The sequence below is a fragment of the Brassica rapa genome, chromosome A02, assembly GCF_000309985.2.
Source record: "Brassica rapa cultivar Chiifu-401-42 chromosome A02, CAAS_Brap_v3.01, whole genome shotgun sequence".
Taxonomy (NCBI): domain Eukaryota; kingdom Viridiplantae; phylum Streptophyta; class Magnoliopsida; order Brassicales; family Brassicaceae; genus Brassica; species Brassica rapa.
Window position 1 is genome coordinate 12625886 of NC_024796.2, and position 25376 is coordinate 12651261.

The 25376-nt window shown below is 31.4% G+C and overlaps 3 protein-coding genes, 1 long non-coding RNA gene and 1 pseudogene across 7 annotated transcripts; 4 read left to right on the top strand and 1 right to left on the bottom strand.

Annotated features, from left to right (window-relative positions):
• Nucleotides 1–42: 42 nt before the first annotated feature.
• Nucleotides 43–7058, bottom strand: LOC117125768 (annotated as a pseudogene).
• Nucleotides 7059–14295: 7237 nt separating this feature from the next.
• Nucleotides 14296–17865, top strand: LOC103852837. Of its 4 annotated transcripts, none has more exons than XR_004455377.1 (7): nt 14296–15839; nt 15933–15991; nt 16126–16186; nt 16293–16359; nt 16458–16646; nt 16717–17388; nt 17485–17865. It is a non-coding gene; the product is annotated as an uncharacterized LOC103852837 (long non-coding RNA). The 4 variants fall into 4 exon arrangements; XR_004455379.1 differs by having other exon boundaries at nt 14296–15258; nt 15463–15839; nt 16717–17850; XR_004455378.1 differs by having other exon boundaries at nt 14298–15593; nt 15749–15839; nt 16717–17850.
• Nucleotides 17866–18120: 255 nt separating this feature from the next.
• Nucleotides 18121–19284, top strand: LOC103852838 (kunitz trypsin inhibitor 4). Its single transcript, XM_009129734.3, has one exon. It carries the CDS (start codon nt 18540–18542, stop codon nt 19185–19187), a length of 648 nt encoding a protein of 215 aa, XP_009127982.1. The 5' UTR covers nt 18121–18539; the 3' UTR covers nt 19188–19284.
• Nucleotides 19285–19517: 233 nt separating this feature from the next.
• LOC103852839 (kunitz trypsin inhibitor 4) lies at nt 19518–21451 on the top strand. Its single transcript, XM_009129735.3, has one exon. The coding sequence runs from the start codon at nt 20699–20701 to the stop codon at nt 21320–21322; it is 624 nt and encodes a 207-aa protein (XP_009127983.1). The 5' UTR covers nt 19518–20698; the 3' UTR covers nt 21323–21451.
• A 174-nt stretch (nt 21452–21625) lies between these two features.
• LOC103853391 (kunitz trypsin inhibitor 4-like) lies at nt 21626–24557 on the top strand. The gene has a single exon (XM_033285079.1). The coding sequence runs from the start codon at nt 21667–21669 to the stop codon at nt 22360–22362; it is 696 nt and encodes a 231-aa protein (XP_033140970.1). The 5' UTR covers nt 21626–21666; the 3' UTR covers nt 22363–24557.
• Nucleotides 24558–25376: the final 819 nt, after the last annotated feature.

A 25376-nucleotide genomic window follows, 5' to 3' on the forward strand; every position in this document is an offset into this window, starting at 1 on the left:
CTTAAAATTGTGATAAAAATTGGTAAGGAATACATTTGTGAGTGACTTATATGCACAGACGATTGTTATAACTTTTATTTTTAAGAATATTGAAAAGTTTTGTGTTTATGAAATTTAAAGAGTTCCACTAACTCTTTCTTCCATTTTTTTAACTTCTTCAATTATTTTATTGTTTACTCCGTATAGTTATATACTTATATATCTTATGTAGTTCTTTGTGCATGTTAGTCGAACCAATACGATGGAAGCACATATATATGAATAATATTGAGATTTCTCATTTCAAATTTAAGCAAGCTATACCTTCGTTTTAGTAGTTAGCCTTTACGATACTACTTGATCAAGTAAAAGAAAATAACCAAAGTTATGAGTCAGATGACCTTTTCAGTATATACCCAGTCATGCCTACTGAAATTCTACAACTCTCTGCTTTCTATCCATTTTTCAGCTTCCATGTCTTTGTGAGGCATTTCTTCAAGAAAATTCAATTTTTTTATCAACTCCAATACCAGCCTAGCTCTGTCCAATCTATTCCATTATCATAACTACAAAACAGTCACCAACCACTATATTTCTTCTTCTTAAACTATGAAACAATGTCGTAATTTCTTGTTCAATCTCAAACTATCGAGGCATATATGATGGTATAGAGAAGAAGAAGTATGAATCTTAGTCCATGACTGCTGGTCTTCTTGCACGCATCAATTAAAGAACGTGTGAAACAGATGGATTAGCTAGATTTGCGGGCTATGAACTCCAGGAAGCTTAGCTTGCATTTGATCCCTCTTCTGAGGATTTTTCAGCTTCATCTTGCACATGTTATCTTTGGCACTTCATTAAAGACCATGTATGTATTCTACAAAAACCTTAGAATCAACATAAACTTGCATCTAAAATAAGCATTAGCAATCCTAAGACAGTCTTATTTCACTCTAGGTTGATGATTCCCAATTTATCAATGGAAAGACCAGTAAAAAAAAAAAAAAAAAAAAAAGCATGACAATCGATGAAAACAAACAGTCCACATGCATGTTCTGCCTCAGATTTAAAAATATATAAATTACTATGGATCTTATAAAAACAGCTGAGAAATTGTACCTTGAGCATGACAATCGATGAAAGTCAAAAAGTCAAGAAATCATCCCCACAATTGCCGCTGCTACCTCTGTTATTCGAAAATTGTTGTTGACTTTGCAACTCCTTATTTTGAAAGGTGAAAATGCCACATGAGTTTAGCTGAAAATAACATACCTCACTAACACTATTGATAAGAAATTCTTCAAACAGGCGTACCAGCACAGATTTTATTTGGCTAGTAATGCACAGAACATCCCATAATTAAAGACTGCCAACCTCTCTTCCGCCCCACCTGTATTTAGTTATGCAAAAATATCAACTCTGAATCGAATTTGTTATATATGAGCACAATTCTTGTTTTTTTTTGCAACAGATAGCTCATCGGCTCCATCCAGTATGTTTTTGTGTAAAGACTTTAAGCTGCTTCACTAACCCGTCTGTTTTCTAATATCTCAGGTACACATAAAGAAGGATTCTAACCCTCAATTCGTGATGCTGTTGTGTAGAGGAGTACTTGCAGTAACCCATGACCTGAAAAATACAAAACACATATCTTAATGGTCAAAGCACTGCAGGAACTTTTGCTGCAGAAAGCATATGAATAAAAAATTTTAGAGACTCCCTTTGACTGAATGTATAAATCATCGATCTGGAGCAAAACGTATAAGATTAAAAGCACCAAACGAAAATAATAGTTTATGTCTCTTGGAATGAAATAGATGATGCATATGCTAGAAGATGAGAACCCAATTAACTCAAAACCCATTATTATCACCACCGATGAACATCTCGAATTTTACAGGGAAAGATTGGCTTGCATTAACGTAGATATGGGGTGAGGTTGTTCTTTTTCTTAAAAAAATACTTTGAGAAATGCAAGATATTCGTTTTCAATATCCCTCTCTGATATTTATCGATTCAAACTTAAACTTGTACACAATAAGCAATGTATTAGAGTATCAGAAGTATTTACCTTTGTTCCACCGGCTCAAACTCATGACTGATATTTTGGGATGTCGTCTTCTGCTATAGTTGTCAGCACTGCAACGACACGTTTTTCTGCCACAATGGCTAACACTGGCTCCGTCAAAGTAACGATCCCGAGTCGTCGGAAACCAAACTAAGAGGATTTGGAACAATCTTGTTTCACCTTAGAATAAAATACGATTGAAACAGGGAGAGCAATCAGAAGAGCTCAACGTTTTGGAGTTGACAACGAAATTCATCAGAATAAATATTGAATATTAAAAGAGATTTACAATGAGCGATGCACCTACAGGGAGAAGACGGCGAGATGATATCATTACAGTAAGCGATACACCAAATCTTCGGAAACCAATGTATAGCTATGAGGAATTGTGGGGATGTGTTAAAGGTGAACTTTATATAGGTGGAGATCCTCCGCATGTAAAAGATATAAGAGAGCACCACATTGTGTTGTTTATTGCTCACTGAATCATTCCTCTGTGTTAAATCAAAAGCTAACAGCAGTGCACTGTCTAGGGATGCCTTAGCCTAAGCATCGTTCTAGAGAAACTCCCAAATCAACAAAGATACCACCTTTAACTTTAAAGCTAAGATTTTGATTACCTTTTTGACGGATGGAGACCATGAAAGCATAAGCCCCAAGAACACAATGAAGAAAAGCGGTCCTCACAGATCCCAATCCCTAAGCGCCTTCACAGAACACAAACTCCCTATTCGGATTCAGAAACACCACCAGCTTCAGATTACTCACGATCATCGACAGATCCCTCTTCACAGTATCACACACCGGCTCCGTCAACGTGTTCGGCGGAGACCCGAACCCGCTCCCACCGATCGTCCTCGAACTTTCGAGATGCCGAAGTTACCTGCCGGCGGAAGCGATGGAGGGGCTGGAACGGGCGGCACTTTCTGGGAGGTGGAGGAGGAAGACGGCGGAAGCGGAGGGAGGCTGGATTGGACGAAGGGAGAGGAGGATGGGATGGGTACTGAGGGACGGATCGGGCTCGGTGGAAGAGCGGGGAGGATGGTTCCGGGACCTGATTGGAATCCGCCGTTCATTTTGTTCTCGATCTCGTCGATGTCTGATTGGTAAAGCTAAATCGTATCATTGTGAGACATTCCGAAATTTTGATTCCGATGCGTTTGGTTTCAGCCAGAGCTTTTTGATGTCCGTGAGATTTAGTTAATGAAACGCAGAGTTTCCAGATGGTTGGACACGTGTCAACAGCATAAGAGTCGACTTTCTGATGTGGATCCTAGCTGGCATCACAGGAGAGAAGCAACATTTTTTTATATAATTAGATATATTGAATGAGTGAATTTAATTAATATTATTAAGTTTAGATTAATTAGTCTTCTAAAATCTATAATTTATTTTATTCACTACTAATATAAACATAATAAAAACCGTTTTTATAATTGTTTCTATAGTATCATATGTATTTATGTGTAACTTATCAATTTATATAATGTAATTTTGATATTTAATTATTTATCTAAACAAATTATTTTAATTCATCTATATTTAAGATGTTTAATTGTATGTTTCGAAACATAGATTAGATTAGATAATTCTATGAATAGTTTTTTTTTAACTTTAATTAAATAAATAAAAAATAAAAAAGTATCAACCAATCAAATTATAATAATTAATTCAAGAGCTCTTCTATGAATGACATGACAGCATAAATCATTAAAGTGACTTATCAATTAATATATAGGAGGTAACACCAAAATCCAAGTCACATTACAAATGAAAATAGTTAATTGTTTTAAAGTTTCATTTGTTTGTATCGAATATGCTGACATTCTTCTGATTCTATATGTTTTCTTTTAGAAGATAATTAACTAAAATATGGATCAAATGTGATTTTGGAGATCACGAGTACGTTACAACTAAAATTTACTCTTTTTTTTTATTTATGTGGTGAGTGAGCCTTCTACAAAAGCCATTTAATAAGTTTTTTATTTTCCAGTAATTTTTATGTTTGATGTCAAATACTAATGGTTTATCTATACTATTAAAAGGGAAGGAGTCCCAAAAAATCTACCTATGAAAGGTTGTTAGCCCTATTCACTAAACTTAACATTTTTTTGGTCTCACCTTATATTTCTTCTAACTATACACTAATCAATTACCTTATATTTCTCTAACTATAAAATAACCAATGCTCTTATTTAATACTAAACTTACTATAATACACCAAAGATTTATACATCAATATTATTAATTCAGAATCATTGATATATTTTACCCCTATTTTTCCTTGGAATATTACTTTTGTACCACTAAACCTATTAAAAGAAACAGATTATTTTATAACTGATTTAATAATCATACAACCCACGATCATTTTTCTTTAACAAAAACAGTTACTATAAAAACATTTGGATTTATTGGTAATTAAAGTCTGAACAATATCATGCTTTTAATTCATATTAAATGTTTTATGACCCAAACTAACATGAAAACAAAAAAAAAAAAAACATGAAAACATGATGCAAGTACGGTTAACAGAAAGTTAAAAACATGATACCATTCAACGGTCAAAACATATTAACTTCCAATTACGATTAGAGAAATAGTTCACAGTACAACAACAAGCTTAATTATATTTCAAAATTATAGTTTTTTCTTTGAAAACCTTCCTAGGTTATTTTTGTGATGAAAATCTTTTACAACTGGGTTTATTAGGAGAAAGGGTTTTGTATAAATATTTTCTCAGGATATTATAGCATTTTTAGAATGTTTTTTATGTTTAAATAAAATATATTATTTATTTTTAACATTTATAGGTAACTCAACTATACTCAACTTAAAAATAATTTTATTTCTAAAGCTCAAAAATTTAATCTTAATATAGTCATTATAAAACCTATAAACTAGAATGTATAACATAAAAAATGTAGTTTATTCAATTTTATATCTTAGTAAAATTAATATGAGAAATTTAATCAAATTTTAAAAAATATTATCATGTTATTTTAGATTTTTACCATGTCATCTGGTATAGATTCACGAGTTAATATGGGTTTTAGATTTTAAAGAATTTTAAATAATGGATTTTTATTAAACTGAAACTAGATTATATATGGTGACTGCGTTTACTGGTTTGACTGTGGATACCACTTATTGGTGTTTTGGTTTCTTTTAGTGAAAAATTAGACTGAATGTTGAGGACTTATTAAAATATTTTTTTAATATTTGAAAAAAAATGTATGAGTAATTTGTTTTTATTGGATAATTCAGCTTATAAATAGTATATTTAAGATATTTTGTTATTTAGAAATTACATATAATTAATATTTGTAGGTATATAATTTGTATTTTAAAAATTCAGGTATCTATTTATCTTGGTTCTAGATATACATGATATGTTCCGTTATTTATAAATTTTGGTTCAAGTTTGGTTTCATTTTTTCAATTTGGTACTGGTTGATTATTCGGTTCCGAATAATATGGCCAAACTTATAAACTATCTTATATAAAAATTTATATTAAAAATTATTAAATTCAAAAAATAAACCCGCGCTTTCTAAGCGCGGGTCAAAATCTAGTTTTTGTTTAAGGGTCTCGTGAAATATCAATGTTCTTGTTGAGAAACTGTAGAGTAAATATTCAAAAACGGAACAAGTGTTTAAAAAATTGATTACTCTTGAGTTTTTTTTGGTCTTTTAATAAATGTTCTTTTGTTATGCAATTGAATGAAGTAATCTCTTCTGTAGCTTATTTTTTTCAACATAATTATACCAGAGAAACTCTAACTTCAATAGTGTCGCTCTTTATATAAAGGATGCGTTTTTGACAATTACTCAATCCATATTAAAATCAGTTTCTTATGAGATGTCTCAGAAGCAACAAAAAATATTTAATACTGTATTGAACTTTTAAAACAATTTTTTTGTAAAAATTTGAAACTATATATTAACTTATTTATACTATATTTAAATATGAAAATGAACTATTTATCATTATATACATTTAAAATTCTGAAAATCTAATATATTAATTTAGAATATATTTTTATCTACTGTTTAAAGTCGTAATTTAAGTTTTTGACCCTTATAAATATAAACTAGATGATAATCCGCGCGTATACGCGGAATGAGTTCTTATAATAATGTTTGTTTATAAAATAAATTTAATATTTTGCAACACTACAATTTTTATTGATTATAAAATGATGAATACAAATATTGGTATCTTAAATATATCATTGTTACTGAAGAGTTAACGTATTATATATTATTTTAATTATTTTAAAGACTTCATATGCACACAAAAAAATTAAGTTTTGCGGCCGACACAAATCACCAAAATCAAATAGGAAACATCGATTGTATAATGACGAAAGAGAATTAGTTTTTTTTTTTTGTATTTGTTTACTATTGACTCTCCATAAGTGATTTCATTTTCTACCTCTATAGAATTGTGCTTTCGTCCTCGTCTTTATTTCATTGATATGAGTTAAGTTTCCTTTTAACTTTTTTTATAAATTCAGTAAATTATATAAGTATCAATTTAAAAAAATGGACATCTAAGAATCAAAATTTTGAAAAAAACCACTAACAAACTATATTAACATGTTAGTGTTCAAATCTAATATATCAAGTTACTATAGAATATAAGTGCCAACTCGAAATATAAATGTTTGTCTAGTATATATCCACGAGCTCGGTCTAAAAATCATTTAATTAGAACAACAAAACAAATTACTTATTTCACCAGTTCAGGTAATATCTCAATCCGAACGAGTAATATCCGACCCGAATAGATATCCAAAGATAACCAAACATATACTTAACTCTATATTTCTAGTTTATTTCTCTCATCTTATTCAAAATATTTATATTAATGATTTTTATTGCTCAAAATTAGATAATATACATATAATTATGGACAAAATTATTTGCTACTTACTTAAAATACATATCAAGTTCTTGTTTCTTGCATTAACAAAAGTTGCATCTAAAATTTCCAAAAAATAACTAAATTAGTGTCTTTTTATTTTTAAAGTTTTATCTTCAAACCTATTACTAGTTTAATCTTTTTAAAATTAAAAAAAACAATTAAGTTAAAATCTATTTTAAATACAAAAAACTTAAACAATGAAAAATTTATTTATTTTTTCTTCAAAATTTAAATATCCGAAACCGACCCAAAATATCTGAACCCAAACATAAAATACCCGAACCCGACTCGAAGTGTAGAAATATCCGAACGGGTTCTATACCTTTATATTGAAATATTCGATACAAACCCGAATGTGTATCCGTACGCCCATCCCTATGATATATGATCATTTGTATCTTGCTTGAACAAAAAAAAGGTTAAACCATTGATCACAAAATTTATAATGTGGGACTTTTACCATTTTTATTGATCTATAGTCATTTTTAAAAATTCAAAATATAACCTATAAGAAAAATATAATTTTTTATTATATGCTTGATGTGATTTTTTAATTTCTTTTGTATAAAATTAAACAAAAAAAGAGAGAGGTTATAATTTTTTATCAAAGTATGCTAGACACCACTTGGTTGGAATCATCTTAATAAAAGTATAAAGCTTTCGATGTCAAAAAAAAAGTTGGATTGGGTTTATCCGCGAAGAACTATGGTAGAGCAGTTTATGTGTGTTTGTTTTGTGAAAGGGCATTTTAGGCTTCGTGACGAAGATCAAAATGAAGATCAAATAGATAATGTAGATCAAGTAGAACAAATGCAGATCAAAATATGCAAAACAAATGTATATCTAAGTGATAAAACTATTTTAATGAATTAATATATTTAACTGAAGGTTAAAATGTAAAAATAACTGATTTTATATATCCAAAACAAAAATACAAATTTAATTAAATAAAAATAAAGTACATGCATATGTTATAATACATTTATTGAGAATAAATTAAAAAACTTATTGATTATCCAATTTTTTACCGTATTAAAATTTTCATAATTTATTAAAACATAATTAATTTAAAACAGTATTTCAATTTTTATAATTATTTTTGATGGATGTCGATATATATGAAAACCTAAAATATAAAAGCCGATTAAAAATAAAAATACATTCATTAATAAATATATATATATATATATATATAAGAACAAAAAATTATGTAGAATATTTTATTTTGTAAAAATATTTATTGATTATAATTTGTAAATTCATTATAAACATATTCTAGAAAAACAAATATATAAATTAAATATATAAATATATATATATATATATATATATATATATTCTTTAAGCATAATTTTAGAAGATAATATATGTATAAAAATAATATATATATTTTATATTTCTTTATGTAAATAAATTCGTCCAGAAAATATTACATAAAATTAAAGATATATATTAAACTATAATTTTGAGAGAATTGTTGTTTGAATTAAAAGGAATGAAATAACCTAAATAAACCTATCTATAAGAAATTAATAAGGATAGATGTCCATTTTTCTTTTAATAGGTGGTTGGTTTAGATAAAGTCATGTATCATATGATTTCTCCTTTCCTCATCACACTACTCCGACTCGCATTGTCGTCAACACTTTTGATAGGTGTACTATGGCTCCAAATGGTAATAGCGGACTGAGCGTTGTGGAACAAACGGATAGAATTCTGCAGTATGATTTAATTGTGGTTTGTATTATAAAAACGCAGACTACAAACCAAATGCAGTTCTTTAAAATAAGCAGTTCAAAATAAAATATGATTAGTGACACGTATAATGAATAATATAATTGTAGGATACATATAATATATTTATATTTAACAAATAAAACTCAGTGATATTAATATACTTTTAAAAATGTATTATTTTGAAATATTTTATATATCTGAATTATGAAATTTAATATGCTATTATTGAGATTTTAAGCCAGTGTTTTATTTTACTTTTAAAAATTACAATTACGCTAGTTGTCTTTAAACAAAATTAATTTTAATTTGTTATTTTAAAATAAAATAAAAACTAAATCAATATCAAAATTTTACTATTGAATCTTTATTACTTAATTTTAAAGTAATATAACATATTTTTAACGAAAAGACAACCAATTGTCAATTAAACAAAACTAAATAAATTATAATATGTATTATAGTTTAAAAATAAAATATTTTTGGTATAATTAATTTTATTAACTAAATAATACACATTTAAAATTTACTCTATGTATGTCCTATAGATAAAAGTAGTTGTTGTATTTTGTTTTTTTTTTACATTTTAATAATTAAAACAATAATTAATTTATAATAGGATAACTTTCTAACTACACTATATCAATGGCTTTTCTACAATGAGTGCGGTCAAAGACAAGAGTGATTGAATGGGAATATATATATTCCTATGCGTTCTTCTCTTCCCGCTATTAACACTCAAGGGCCTATAGTAAAATAATGATATATAGATGGTTATATAATATATGTGTTGTTCAAAAAAACTAAAATAAAATAATATATATGTATAAAACCATGTGTCGAACCGTGTGATGCGACAAAAATGGTCATCTTTGTCTAGTCAATCATCTCACGTGCGCTAAGCTCGCTTCTTTAGGCCCATTTGCTATTTGTTTGTTAGGCGGGGGGCATCATTTATTTTCAAAATTGTGGACATGTATTATTAAGAAAAAAAAGAAGCTATTTTTAATAGGGTGAATTGGGTGAAAAACCTAAAAGAATATGAAAATTAGCAAAGTACCAAAGAGAAGAAAATAGTGGGGTTTAGTTTTTCTCTGTAACATAGCAATTTACCTTAGTATCCCTAAGCTTTTTGGACGTAGGTTTATAGATGGGAAAAAGATTTTTAAGTTATTATAAATATTTTGCTTAGATTTTTTGGGGGGTTTTCTATATAGCAAACAATAACGATTTTTCTTCTCTCTTATTTATCTCTCTTGTCTCTTCACCCTTCCTCTTCTCTTTTCTCTTCAACTACTTCAGCTACATCTTTGGTCGGATCGTCTTTTTTTAGCTGTATCTTTGTTTTCCTTTTGTCTATCACTGTCAATGATTTACATCTCCATTCTTGCTCTTAAAATCTGTAGATCTAGATCGTTAGATCCCTTCTCGGTTGTTCTTGCATGTTTGTTTTAGATCTTCTGGTGCATGATCTCTTCCAGTTGCTGGCTCGGGGTTTGATCTAAGCACTGAGGGGCTCTGTTTCTAGATTCATGGATCTTTACTTGGCACATGTTAGTTATGTAGAACAACATCTACATCTTTGTCAGTCGTTTTACTAGCTTATATAATTTGTTTGAATGCTACTACATATATTAACCTGATAAGTATATCTTTAACTGTCAATATTAAAGAGTATAGCGTTTTATGATATGATAACTGCTAAAATAAATTATGTAAGCGTAACTAACTGTGCTGAAAATGAATATAGGTGCTTCAAACAGTGTGCAGGTTCTTACTAATCAAGAGGATGCACCGCCAACCTTATAGGATTTTGGGATAGACTTGGTGAACTACACTAAACATGGAATTCACCAGGGAATACTAATGAAGGGTTAGACAATGGGATGATGTTTCGGGAGGGAGTTATAACTTATAAGTGATGGCCGAGCGGCTGAAGGAGAGTTAACTATTAATGATCCAGATGTCAAAATGTAGGGGTGATTCTAGGTACCACGGGAAACAGTTGATGGAAGAGGTTCTTCAACAGGGTCCAGTAATGAATACATTTCACCCTATCGGCACGGTTATGGAAAAAAATAGCATTTAGGATGGTTTTGGGGGATAAACTTATATGTAACCGTATAAGTATTGTTTAGTTACCGTTAATTATAATCGAAAACTGTTAGAAGAGAGTTTAGCAAGGAGTGATTTGATTTTGGTTTGTTAAAATATCTTGTAACCATTGTTGTTATATATAATGGTCAGCTACTTTTATGTGATTGTTTCATAAATAAAATGTATGTTAACCAACTGGTTTTAATTGAGGGAGAGAAACATAAAATGAAAATCATACATTAAAAACATATCCAGTGGCTGGATAAATATATCAGTTAGCAATATATTTATAAATTTGGCTGGATAAATTATAATATGACGATGAAAACTGACATTGCAAGCGAATGTATTTAGTGTTTCCTCAACACGGTTTAGTGATTACTGTTAGCTGTGTTAATTAATAATTAGAGATTTAATAAATCTCAGATACGAGGACGGAGATTCCGCCGGAGCGATGGATCTGAGCGGAGGTTCGGACTTGTTTCTCCCACTGGATGCCGCCCCAAGAGGCGGTGAGGTAGCTGCTGCCGGAATCAACGAAGCTCTGGAAGCTTAGGTAGGAGGCGGTGAGGGCGATGAGGAAGAGAGCCCAGAGGAACACGGTGCTCATCGAAGCGAAGCAACAGTGGAGCTGACGGTTTCACCGGTCGATTTTGCATTTTCCTGGCGTTTACGGAAACAGCTCACATAGTTAACGGCGTTGACGAAAAAATTTATCGAACTAAAAAAAACAAAAAAAAAAATTCAAAAGAGGGAGCAACGGAGGAATAATTATGAATTTTGGTATCTTCCAAAAACATCTGCTAAGGAGAAGAGGGAGCAACGGAGGAGTAATTATGAATTTTGGGTTATCAGATATGTTAATTTTGTCTTGGAGTTATCGATAGAAAGGTAGTAGGGGTGTAATCGTCATAAAAGTTTCGAACAAAGTGACGAAAATCCTAAATGGGTATAGAGCTAATTAGGACATAAATCTTATGTGTAGAGTGCAAATACCCTTTTTAATATCTATCAAATGTCAAATTCGGACAAAATAATGATTTATCTTTGTTTTCTATAACATATTTTGCATTTGATTGAAATAGATTATGGGGGGGGGGGGGGGGGGGGGGGGGGGGGGGTTGTGGCACATCATTTATTTTCAAGTTTATGTACATGTATTTTTGAGAGAAAAATGAGGCGATTTCTGATATCTATCAAATATCGAATTCAGACAAAATCATGATTTATCTTGTTTTTCTATAACATATTTTTTATTTGATCGAAATGTATTTATCGTGATTCAGTTCAAATAATATTTTTTTGTTTAGTTTAGTTTCAACACGAGTGAAAGAAAAAACATTATATGACCAATATGATAGTATATTTTTACCACTAGACTACTACTGTTTCCTCCTCATTCAATTTCAAACTAAATATTATGTCCTCCTAAAGTGTTTGAAGAAGAAACTAACTCTATTACCTTCAAATTTTTAAATTGATGTCGTTTTCATAGGATGTTTTCTCTTGTATTTTTTCTTGACAACATTTTCTCTTGTATTTTATTTTTAATATTTTATCACATTTCTTTTTATTATATTTTATCACGATTTCCTAATAAGACTAATATTATGTCCTCCTAAAGTGTTTGAGGAAGATACTAACTCTATTACTTTCATATTTTAAATTAATGTCATTTTCATAGGATGTTTTCTCTTATATTTTTTTTACAACATTTTCTCTTGTATTTTATTTTTAATATTTTATCACATTTATTTATTTTCAAGATTATGGACATGTATTATTAAGAGAAAAGGAGGCAATTTTTAATATCTATCAAATATCGAATTCAGAAAAAATAATGATTTATCTTTTTTTCTATAATATATTTTGCATTTGATCGAAATGGATTATGGGGGGGGGGGGGGGGGGGGGGGGGGGGGTGGCATCATTTATTTTCAAGTTTATGAACATGTATTTTTGAGAGAAAAAGGAGGCGATTTCTGATATCAATCAAATATCGAATTCAGATAAAAATAATGATTTATCTTATTTTCCTATAACATATTTTTCATTTGATCGAAATGGATTTATCGTGATGCAGTTCAAATAATATTTTCGGTTTAGTTCATTTCCAACACCAGTGAAGGGAAAAACATTATATGACCAACATGATAGTATATTTTTACCACTAGACTACTACTGTTTCCTCCTCATTCAATTTCAAACTAAATATTATGTCCTCCTAAAGTGTTCGAAGAAGAAACTAACTCCATTACCTTCAAATTTTTAAATTAATGTTGTTTTCATAGGATGTTTTCTCTTGTATTTTTGTGACAACATTTTCTCTTGTATTTTATTTTTAATATTTTATCACATTTATTTTTTAATATATTTTATCACGATTTCCTAATAAGATTAAAATTATGACCTCCTAAAGTGTTTGAAGAAGATACTAACTCTATTACCTTCATATTTTAAATTAATGTCATTTTCATAGGATGTTTTCTCTTATGTGTTTTAACAATATTTTTTCTTGTATTTTATTTTTAATTTTTTATCACATTTATTGTTTGATATATTTTATCACGATTTCTTAATAAGGCTAATATTATGTCTTCTTAAAGTGTTTGAAAAAGATACTAACTCTATTACCTTTATATTTTAAATTAATGTCATTTTTATAGGATGTTTTCTTTCGCAACAAAACTTCCTACAATAGACTATCTCGATTACATTCCTCTTTTAAGCTTCTCCTCGTAAGTCAGTCAGTATTCATCGTCTCTACCATCTATTTGCTTTGTATTCTTAGGTCATTTATACATTTCGTGAAATAACAAAATTTAGGTTTTTATACAAGTATAATCAAAAGCTACTTTTTAATACAATTTGGAAGGCGTTAAAATTGTAAGTTGGTTAACAGGGTTAGATAGCTAAATAACCCTTAAATACATTGAACTCGTGAAGCCAGACCCATTCTATTAGTAAAGTTGATCCACAATAGAAAAGGACAAAAAAAAAAAAAACAATTATCGATTGGTGCTTGCAAAGTGGAATCCATATGATAGAGTTCTATTTGTGTTTGATAATAAAAATTTAGAACATCGTTTTTTATAAATAACAGAATTAAATTTTAAGTATAAACATATTTAACCACTCAAAATATGACATACGTCATGAGACTCATGACAGTTTTTCATGCTTCCCCTTTTTCTGTCTCTCTTATCTTTACTATGGTTAAGATTGGAAAATTTTGGAGCAATGCAGAGTAAATATAATGGTGAAAAACAGAGTAAATATTAAAAGAAGGAAAAATGAAAGAAAAAAAACAAAAGGTAGCGTTAATTGTATTTTTCTTGTCAATTCAAAAGTAACACTTAGACTGTTTTTTCTGCTTTATCAATAGTTGACAGAGTAAAAGTAAAATTATAATAGTCAATCTGATTAGTAACATTTCAGCTAAACTTGGAGTGGAATTGTTTTACTCCAAAATATTTATTCCAAAAAGACTATACAGTCACACTCTATGGGGGTGATTGGTTGGGATTTAGCAAGTGACTTTAGCTTTAATTTTTATCTACAGCTTTAAAATCACCAATCATGCTTTACATTACTTTTTAAAGCTACAACCAAAAAATTAAAGTTACAGCCAAAAAACAAAAAAAACTAGCTGTAAAAGTCTTATTTTCTAAAGCTCCATCTTTTTGGCTGTAGGAAATTTTAAAGGTACAGCTCTTAAAGCTAAATCAAAAAATCCTACAGACAAAATTCTAAAGTAAATTTCTAAAGTTACAACTCAACCAATCACCCCCACTATCTCAGAAGTTAAATGCTAACATAAATTATTGTAATTAAAATTTATATATTAGAATGATAGATCACTTACGAAAGGCAATTTAAAATTTAAAATCAGTATTTCACAGTTTTTGTGGAATATCTTACAGAAAAGCCGTCTTTTTAACTTTTTCATCCTTTTTAAATAATTCTTTATCTATCTATCTATCTATAAAGAAGAGTTTCTTCTTCTCTTCTTAGGACACGTTGGATTCCAGGTAGATAAGTCGGTTTCTGTCAAGGCGACTTGTGTCCTATGTAAACAAAACTCAGCGTTTCAGTACATAGCTTTCTTAAACTCTGAGTTTCATAGACATGGAGACCAGCCACAAATTTTTTTAGGGTTTGGTGTTCTTCTTCGACAATGAATCAAAGAGTCTTTTTTATCTTCGATCTCTGCAAAGCGGTTTCTATATTTTAGACTTTTTCATCAATCCTTTTTCAGAATAGAAGTCATCCCTTTGTTTTTCAACCGTGGAGGTGAGATTGACAGAAACGCCAAATGCGGTGGAAAGAGTTTCCGTCACCGGCTGATCCGGAAATCAAGTGATTGAATCACGAGCAGGGAGAGATGGGTTTGGGTTTGATCTTGGACTCGACAAAGGATGATGAACCAGATACATATATTCACAGATATGGTGGTTACTTAGTCTAGGACCCGATATGCTTATTTTTAAAGATCACTTTACCCGATATGCTTATTTTTAAAGATCACTTTCGCCTGAAATTTTTTCGTTTATGTCCTCAACTTCTCCATCTTTAATGTTGTGTTTCATGTACTCTTCAGTCTCTTTGTTATGTAGCTAAGTGCTGGCTTTCTCTTTACATCTTTTTGGTTTCAGAAAGTGAATAGAGAAATCATTGGATGAATGGTTCCTAAAGGTATTGTTTTTGTTGTTGTTGTTATTGAAGTTGCTTTGTCGATGACAAAGAAGAAAAGAAAGGAGGGATCAGAAGGAGAGTATTGTTGATGGTATTGGAGAGACTGTCGAAAAATATAACTATGTCCATGTTTTTCTTTTGTCTTGTTCTACAATTATGAATAGCTGGGTTTTTGCTTGAATATAAGTTAGATTAATATACGTCACATTCGGTCTTTGAATTGAGTTTTGGTTCCTATTGGTTCAGGTTCTTCCTCGGCTAGAACAAATTGATCCAGTTTTCTCTTGGTCCTTCTGCTTGGGATGAAATCCATCATGCCGTCTTTAAAGCTTCCAAGGTTGTGTACTAAGCTTCTTACAATATTTGTTTATATTACTTGATCTTTTTTCTCCAGTTGCATTTTTACATATGTTTTGGAATTTTATTTCAGCTTCTTCATGGTGATGATGAACTGCTTATTACAGATATGCCAAAGGAAGAGGTTGAAAGGTATCATCTCTCTCTTGAAGACCTTTTTCCATCTTGCTTTGGTCAAAACAACAGTGAAAGGCTTAAATTGTATCCATCTCCCCTGGCTTTACTGTATCTTTGTTGTAACTGTTTCTAACTGGTTATCATTGCAGCTTATTTGACTCTTATGAAGATTCTAATTTTTCAAGGATTGAAAGTACTGTAGTAGAAAAGGTTTCTGACTAAATCTATTGCCAGCTTAATAAACAAACAAGCTTGACTGTGTTAATCTTCACTACTGACCAACACTGTTTTGGTACAAATACAATTGATTGACCAGGTTGAACTGAAGAGAGGTCTTCTAGAACAGTTTACACATGAGATGGAACCGTTACTAGGAAAGCAAGGTATGCATGTTCGGCTCAACAAAGGGTGTATCTTGCCACTTTTAGTTTCCCTCTTCCTCATTCACAAGGTTAATTTCTTTTCTTGATTCATTATGTAGGTACAACCTGATGTTGATCATGTTACAGTCAGATGGATCCCATCCAATAATCTGTTTGCAATAACGGTTAGCGTTATTGATCAATACCCTGCTCAGAAAAATGTTTACCAAAATCAAGGTGTTTCCTTTCCGGATTCGTGCTGAACTGAGCATGATGCAATGCAGAGAAAGCTTAAAGTCTGACAAAATGTAAGCTTTTTTCTTTCTCAGATAATCAATAAGTGGCAAGAAACAATGATTGTTGGATCGATTTTTACAGGAGGATAAATTGAAAATCTGGGGAATTAACAGTCAAAATGCCAGCGATTTCCAGAGACCATACAGCTTATGCACTTAAGAAGGCACACAAGGCTTAGCTGCTCAAGTTAGGCAAAATCACAGACCTCCTGCTTTCTATCAAGCTTGGTTTTTTCTCTGTTTCCATGTTCACCTTATTCGATCAGCCAAATAAAAGTTCAACTTAACCCAAATATGAACCCTAAATCCAAATATAAAAATCTAAAAAGTACATAATATTATGTAATATTAAACTATACAATATAGATCACAATACAATTTTTACAGATTAAACACATGTAAAGATAGTTAGAATTTAAGAAAATTACAAACTACATATTTCTAAACAAAATAAAGCATTTTTATTAACCATCAAATAGAATGGAACATGATAAAATAATATAGTAACAAAAACTGAAATGGAATAGAATGCATAACAAAATAGAATGCATAACAAAATATGAAAAATACACATAACTGTTCATAAATTCAGATACATACATGTTTTGGTGTCTTCGCTACTGTCGCTTTTGGAATCTGAGAAGCCTCTCCTTTCCATCACCGACAAAGCCTCTTAAACCGGTCTCCTCCTCCACAAAACATTTCGGAAACGTAGTCTGTAGTTTGGAAGAATCTATTCACTTCCCAAATATTGGTAATAAAAAATTTATTTTGTGAATATAAGTGAATAACAAAGAGCCACATTTTATGTTTCACAGTAATTATTAATTAAATTTTTGTTTCTTTACAGGTTGCACCGGTGAAAGAGAAGGCTAATATAATATTATAATATAAATGTAATGGTATGTATAGAAATGTTAGAAAAATTGATTACTCACTGAATTAGGCTTTTTTCTATGCCATACAACCTATGTTACACGGAAACGGAAGCGGGTACGTGGAAGCGGAAACGTAAGGAAGCGCAGAAACGATATTTTTTAAAATATTAGGAAGCGGGTACGTGTTGGAAGCGTATATCCATATATAAATAAATATATATATATATATACATATGTTAATTTTTTAAAAAAACTAGGACTAAAAATTATATGATTTAAATTTGAAATAAAACATTAATTTATTTATAATAATTTTGAAATGATTTTATATTAAAACTGTAAAAATACACATAAATTATGTTCACAAAAAATATTGTATTAATTATTTTTAATACTTCATAAATAATTGACACAATATATTTCAATATGTGCTATATCTTTAATAAAAAATCTCAATGCATAAAGATAATTTATAGTATTATTTTTGATATTTCTATATATAACTCAATATTCATTACTATTTTTTTTTATATAGATTAAAACTATGGTTTTATATTTTATTGATATACATTGTATTTTTTTTAAAATGGAAGCGTGATTCCAAAACGGAATCATAAGCTTCCAACAGGTTTTTAAAGAGAATATTTTAGAAACGTTTTGGAAGCGAGATTCCGCAAGCTTCCACAAGGTTCCGATTGCGATTCCGATTTCGAAGCGGGAAGCTGACGTCCGATGAAGCTTTCGTGTAACGTATCATACAACCCAAATCGTTCGTAGACAAAAATAAAATAAAAATGAAGAAGCGTGGAAGGAAAGTGGAGTAAAAAAAGATAGACATGATCTTCTCAAAACTCAATGTACTTGTTTAATTTTAAATCTAATAAATTCAAAACCTAAGCATAACGTATGCAAAGCTGTATATGCATGTATACACGGATAAATACCAATCACATGAACTCACATTTACTTCATCCAGTGACAAACAACTCTAGCCAACCACATAAAATCAAAAAAAAAAGAAAAGAAGATGAATACTTTGTTTTACTTCCTTCTTGCCTCAACCGCTGTTTTGGCCACCACAGCAAACGCGAGCGAACCAGTTGTCGACGCTGATGGTGATCTCATATCCGACGGCAGCTACTATGCTGTCCCCGTCACCGACAATGAAGGTGGCCTGACTCTCGCTTCCGGTGGTGGCAACCAATGTCCCCTTTATGTCGGACCGGAATTATCAACGAAGAACAAGGGCCTTGCCCTAAAATTCTCAAACTGGGGGTCATGGGCTGAGTTCGTTCCCGAATCAGAGAACCTCAACATCGAGATGAACGTCCCATCTACGATCTGCGGTCAGTCCTATTGGTGGCTCACTGAGACTCAGAGTAAAGGATTACTGTTCATAGCAGCTGGTCCTAAGCCAGAAACTGGAAAAGATTCGTCCAAGAGTTTCTTCCAGATCAAGAAAGCTGGAGATTTTCTTCGCGGTTACAAGTTTGTGTATTGTCGTAACGATAAGAGCTGCTACGAATTTGGGATGGTTGTGGACAGATATGGCTATAACCGTTTGGCTCCAGCCAATCTGCCATTCCTCGTTGAGTTCGTGAAAGCTGTCAAGACAGAGACTTCGTCAAAGTCCAAGACAGAGACTTCGTTAAAGACTACAAAATTTAGAGGATAAGATTTTTAACTTGCACACTAGTAATAAAACTTTATCTGTGTGTTCTATGTTTTCATTGTTCATCTTTAATGGAATGAAACATTAATTTTCTTTTCAATTATCACCCTAGTTTAAGCCCCTAAATTTTTTGAAGAAATTATACATAGATCCTCAAATTTGTGTAAAAAAAAACTAAACTCACAAATTATTGATTTTTTTTTTTTTTAAATCGTCTAGAACTCTAAAATCTCAGCCCCTGATGCACATGCCCATTTTTTGGGTAAACGTTATTAGTTAAGTTATTAGCTGGTGAAGCACATTCGCACTAAAATAAGGAAAATTATGAAACATGACAAAACATATTATTAAATCAGAACCGGTTTACTCATGTAGATTAGCTCGAATAAGGACTATGTGTAAGTTGGATAAAAAAGGACTAAAAGCTATATACTTTTAATTAATCATATAGGCTTTGGGCTCTTTCCTCTTTAAATTAACCTTGTTGTTATCCCTGTCTTCTAAACTATCTAAAGACTTGTGTCCATATCACCAGATATCACAATAATAGAAAACCATATGTGAAAATTCTATGAATGGTTAAACAACCTTTTAACCAGGGTGCTCAACTTCAAACCAGCCCAGCTTGAATGGAGAAATTAAAGGGAGCTTTTAGTTGTTATTCTTTTATTTGTAAGAATGTGAATACCATTAATAAAAATGAAACATTTAATACAAGTTGTTAGCTTGGATCTCATTCTGCTATGAAAGCACTATAGTTTCTACAGAATTTCTATAAAAAAAATTAAATTATATAATTAATAGGACAAGGTTACCTGAACAACTACGAGAATAACCAGTAGGTTAACATCAGAGATGAACCAGAAGATAATGAGGAGATAGAGAGATATCTGCTCAGATCACAACATGGAGGCAGTCGACAACTCCGGCCCCGGCCATTGGCATCGATGAGTTGGCTCCAAACATATCAAAATCCAGAGAATCATATGCTGTAGGGCCTGAGGGTCCAACCCCCAACAATTGTTATAAAATAACGTTTCAATCAAAAATTTATAAAACCAGAGCTATAGTGAACATACATAAACTTATTCGTTGCCAACGGTCCAAGACCAGGCTAAAACTCTATCCCACATATGATATAAATAAACAAACAAATTAAAGAAGCGTTAGCAACAAAAAAAACTAAAGTGTTAAAGAAGCTTAATTAGCGTATACAAAGCTGTATGTGCATCTTTCTCGAGACGTGAAGACAGATTTGAGGGTTCTAGAACCAGAAGTGCAGCCACATGTTGCAACAAAGACTGACTCGCAATTAAAGAAGTGGATCACAAAAAAGATACGCATCTTCTCAATCTCAATGTACTTTAATAATTCGAAACCTAAGCATAGCGTATACAAAGCTGTACGTATCAACTCAGCACATCCATGTATAAAATACCAATGACCTGAACTCACATTTTCTACACCCAGTTACATTCAAATATAACCAACTATATATATAAACTCAAAAAATAATGAATCCTATGTTTTACTTCCTTCTTGCCTTAACCACTGTTTTGGCCGTGACCGCAGACCCTGGCGGACCAATTCTCGACAATGATGGTTATGTCATATTCAACGGCAGTTACTTAGTTCGCCCAATCATCTTCGGTGGCGGCCTGACTCTCTCCCCCCTTGGTGACAACCAGTGTCCCCTCTACATCGAACAGCAATTTTCAAAGGACGACATAGGCTATCCCATAAGATTCTCAAACTGGGGGTCTGGAGCTAGGTTCGTTCCGGAGTCAGAGAACCTCAACGTCGAGATGGTCATCCCAGTTCCGACCTGCGTTCAGTCTTCAACCTATTGGTGGGTCACTGCGACCGAGGGTAGCAAATGGTTATTCATATCGGCTGGTCCTAAGCCAGATCCTGGAGAAGCTTCGTCCAAGAGTTTCTTCCAGATCAAGAAAGTTGGAGATTTTACTAATGGTTACAAGATTATGTTTTGTAGTAAAGATAACAACTGCATCGATGTCGGGATAGTTGTGGACGAATATGGCGTTCAGCGTTTGGCTTTATGCACTATGCCATTCCCCGTTACGTTCGTGAAAGCTGACGAGACAGAGACTTCGTCCAAGAATATATCTATTATGTGAGAGAAATAAAAGACTACAAAATTAAGAAGATAATAGAGTTTTAACTTACTATAGATAATAAAACTCTATCCATGTGTTCCTGTCTTCTTTGTTTATCCATCTATACATGAAATAAAACAATAAGCGAAAGCATGCGTGGCAACTACGAACATATATAATTTTATTTGTTAAAACTTTATCTCCACATAAGAAATAAATAAACAAACAAGTTACAGAAGCGTTCGTAGCCAGAAATGAAATAAAAATGAAGAAGCATGGAAGGAAAGTTGAGTAAACAAAGATGGACATGATCTTCTCAAATCTCAGTGTACTTGTTTAATTTTAAAGCTAATAATTCAAAACCTATGTGCATGTATAAACTGATAAAAAGCAACCACATGAACTCACATTTTCTTCATCCAGTAACAAACAAATCTAGTCAACCACATAAACTCCAAAAAAAAAAGATGACTCCTATGTTTTACTTCCTTCTTGTCTCAACCGCTGTTTTGGCCGCCACAGCAAAGGCGGGCGAACCAGTTGTCGACACTGATGGTAACCTCATATCCAATGGCAGTTACTACGCTGTCCCAGTCTCCCACTATGAAGGTGCCCTGACTCTCGCCTCCGGTGGTGCCAACCCATGTCCCCTTTATGTCGGACCGGAATTATCAAGGAGGAACAAGGGCCTTCCCCTAAGATTCTCAAACTGGGGTTCTGGAGCTAGGTTCGTTCCCGAATCAGAGAACCTCAACATCAAGATGGACCTCCCACCTACGATCTGCGGTCAGTCATCCTATTGGTGGCTCACTGAGACTGAGATTAAAGGATGGCTGTTCATAGCAGCTGGTCCTAAGCCAGAAACTGGAAAAGATTCGTCCAAGAGTTTCTTCCAGATCAAGAAAGCTGGAGGTGTACTTCGCGGTTACAAGTTTGTGTATTGTGGTGGCGATAAGAGCTGCTACGAATTCGGAATGGTTGTGGACAGATATGGCTATAGCCGTTTGGCTCCATCCAAATCCAATCTGCCATTCCGCTTTGTGTTCGTGAAAGCTGACTAGAGAGAGGCTGCGTCAAAGTCCAAAATTATATGTCTATTAAGTGAGAGAAGTTAAAAGACTACAAACTTAAGTGGATAAGAGTTTTAACTTATACCACTAATAGTAAAACTCTATCCCTGTGTTCTCTGTTTTCTTTGTTCATCTTATATGGAATAACACATGCATCTTTCTTTGTTTTTTTTTTTTTTTGTAACTATCTCTCTAGTTTAAGATTCACATAATATGGAAACTAAACATAACATTATCAAATTTTATTGCTTAAAAATTGTTTTCTTAACAGTGATTAATTTCTCTTTTAGTTTATGTAGTTATTATATTCATGATGTTATAACGATGATTATATCGTCTAATAGTTTAATTTTGCGTCACACTAAATTGCATTATAGAGATCAAAATCAAATGTCAGGTATGTAAATTTTCGTTCATTAATCTATATAACTAATAATAGTTGTATTGTATGGAACTTGAACTTCATACCTCTAATCTATACTATTATTTGCGAAGTAAATTTTTTGAATCGAGCTCTCACGTTAAAAGTTAGAGCGGTTAATATCTATACTACCCTTAATGAATTTTATATATATACTATTTCTTATATAATTAATTTATTTAGAGAAAATTATCTATATGTCACGTTTGATGTATGTCTCCTTTTCATTATATGATTTGGTTGATTTCAACATAATTTGTTTCTATCTTTAATTCGTCATTATTATCCCTATTATCATTGGATTTATCTTTCTAAATAAAACAAACTATTTAACCAATGATGTGTATATATATGTAAGTTAATCCCCACGTCCTTAAAAGCTTCAAAATCAAACTTCTAATATCTAAATAACATCTTTTTACTCAGTGCAAAACATGTCCCATCCACGAAGGAAGACAGCTACTTTAGTCTTTATTGACGATATTAAACCAGGGAACAATAGTTACAAATTAAAGGTGCAGGTTATGAAATTGTGGAAGCTATGGAGATAAAAAAAAGTTGTCTCCATTGAGATGGTTCTTGTGGATGCAACTGTGAGTATACTACAATATTATTTTTGATGATTTCTATTTTTAGTTTATGTAAGATTATCTAACTTATTCAATTGTAGGGAACAAGGATACATGCATCCATTGATGAGGATTTGATACACATATATGAAGGAAAAGTGTCTGAGGGTATCTTTAAGTACATTACAAAGGGACCAGATTATGTTAGAGCTTCGGTCCAAGGGGATGATACAGATGATACTATCGACGATGAGATACAGATGTTCTTTAGTTGCAGGTATGTGCTAATAATATACAAACTGTTTTGTCTCTTTCTGATGTTTTTTCTCTTGAGTCCATAGTTTTTTTTATAAAAAAAAGAAGAAAAAAGAAATTAGGGCTCGGGGAGGAGATGAAACGTGGGCATAGTTTAGCCAAATCAACTACTGTCTACTCTCTTGATTTAATAGTGTTACAACATGAAATATTGATTTTAGTTCTATTTTGATTAATTTAAAAACTAAGATGAGACAAAATTTTAGAGAATATATTTGTGTAATTTAAAATCAAGTTAGGAATATTCTATCAAACTTTTAGAGAATTACTTGTGTACATAATTAATAGTGGGAATAGGAATGTTTCTAAAACGACCAGTTCCTTACTAAAAAGAAAAAATATATTAACAACTCCAATCAAATAGAAAAACTAAATTCAAAATAGTGTTGACAGATTGCTTTTATTTGATGATGCAGGTATATTTCAGCGTGTGAAGCAACTTGGAGAATACTAGCTTTTCCTACGCATTACCGAACAACCACAGTAGTTAAGCTTTCCTTCCATTTACCTAATCAGCAAATGGCAATTTATAATGAAGATGACCCTATTGATGATGTTTTAAATCGTTCTGCGGTATTGCGGTCAAAGTTTCTAGCATGGATGGAGGCGAACTGTAAATATCCGGAAGCAAGAGGTCTAACGTATGCGGAATTCCCCACAAAGTTTGTTTGGGTACAAAAGACGAGAGAGTGGAAGCCACGTGACAAAGGTTTTGCAATAGGAAGGATTACATATGTTCCACCTAAATATGTTAACTCATATTCCTTCCGTTCCTTAGTAATAGACTTTTTAGAAAAAAAGTTTGTTTCAGAAAGATGAATTTTTTTGTGTTTTTTATGAAATTTTTTTAAAATTTAAGAAAATTAATTGATTTTATTGAATTACTATTAGTTACAAATTATTAAAATTGAAAATTACAGAAAACAGTATAGTTATTATGATAATTTAATGTGTTTTCTTAATATATGTGAAAATACTAAAAAGTCTATTTTTTAAAAGAGAGAGAGTACTATCTAAGAGTTTTGCTCAACATAGTTAAAGGCCCAAGGAGTTATGAAGAGATACGTACAGTCAAAGGTATTGTTTATAAGACATATAAGGATGCATGTTATGCATTGGGATTATTGGATGATGATAAAGAGTATATCGAAACAATTAACGAAGCCAGTTTATGGGGAACATGGAACTTTTTAAGAAAGCTATTTGCTATAATGTTATTTTCTAATAGTATGGCTATGCCTGTTAAAGTTTGGAACGCAACATGGAGAATCTTGACAGAAGATATATTATACAAATTAAGAAAGTTGTCTTTAGGTGTCTTGAGTTCACGGAATGAAGATGTCGACAAGATCAATGAATATATGCTATCTCAAATAAAAGGTAAATCTTTTGTCTGATGTTTATTTTGTGTGTTTTAGAAGAAGTATTTGGTTTTATGTCAAATCATTAATGTTGATTATTTTCTTTTGAATATTTGAATAGGTGAGGAGCGTTCGTATCTCAGTTCAGATAGTATAGATACTTCTGATACAAGTAAAATAGGTGATAAGGTGTACACTCAAGAATATTTAAACAGCATTAAGATCTCTGGATTACCAAATCATGATCTAAAGTTGAAAGTAGGTGCACCTATTATGCTGCTTAGGAATATTGACCCTAAAGGTGGACTATGCAATGGTACAAGGTTACTTGTAACACAA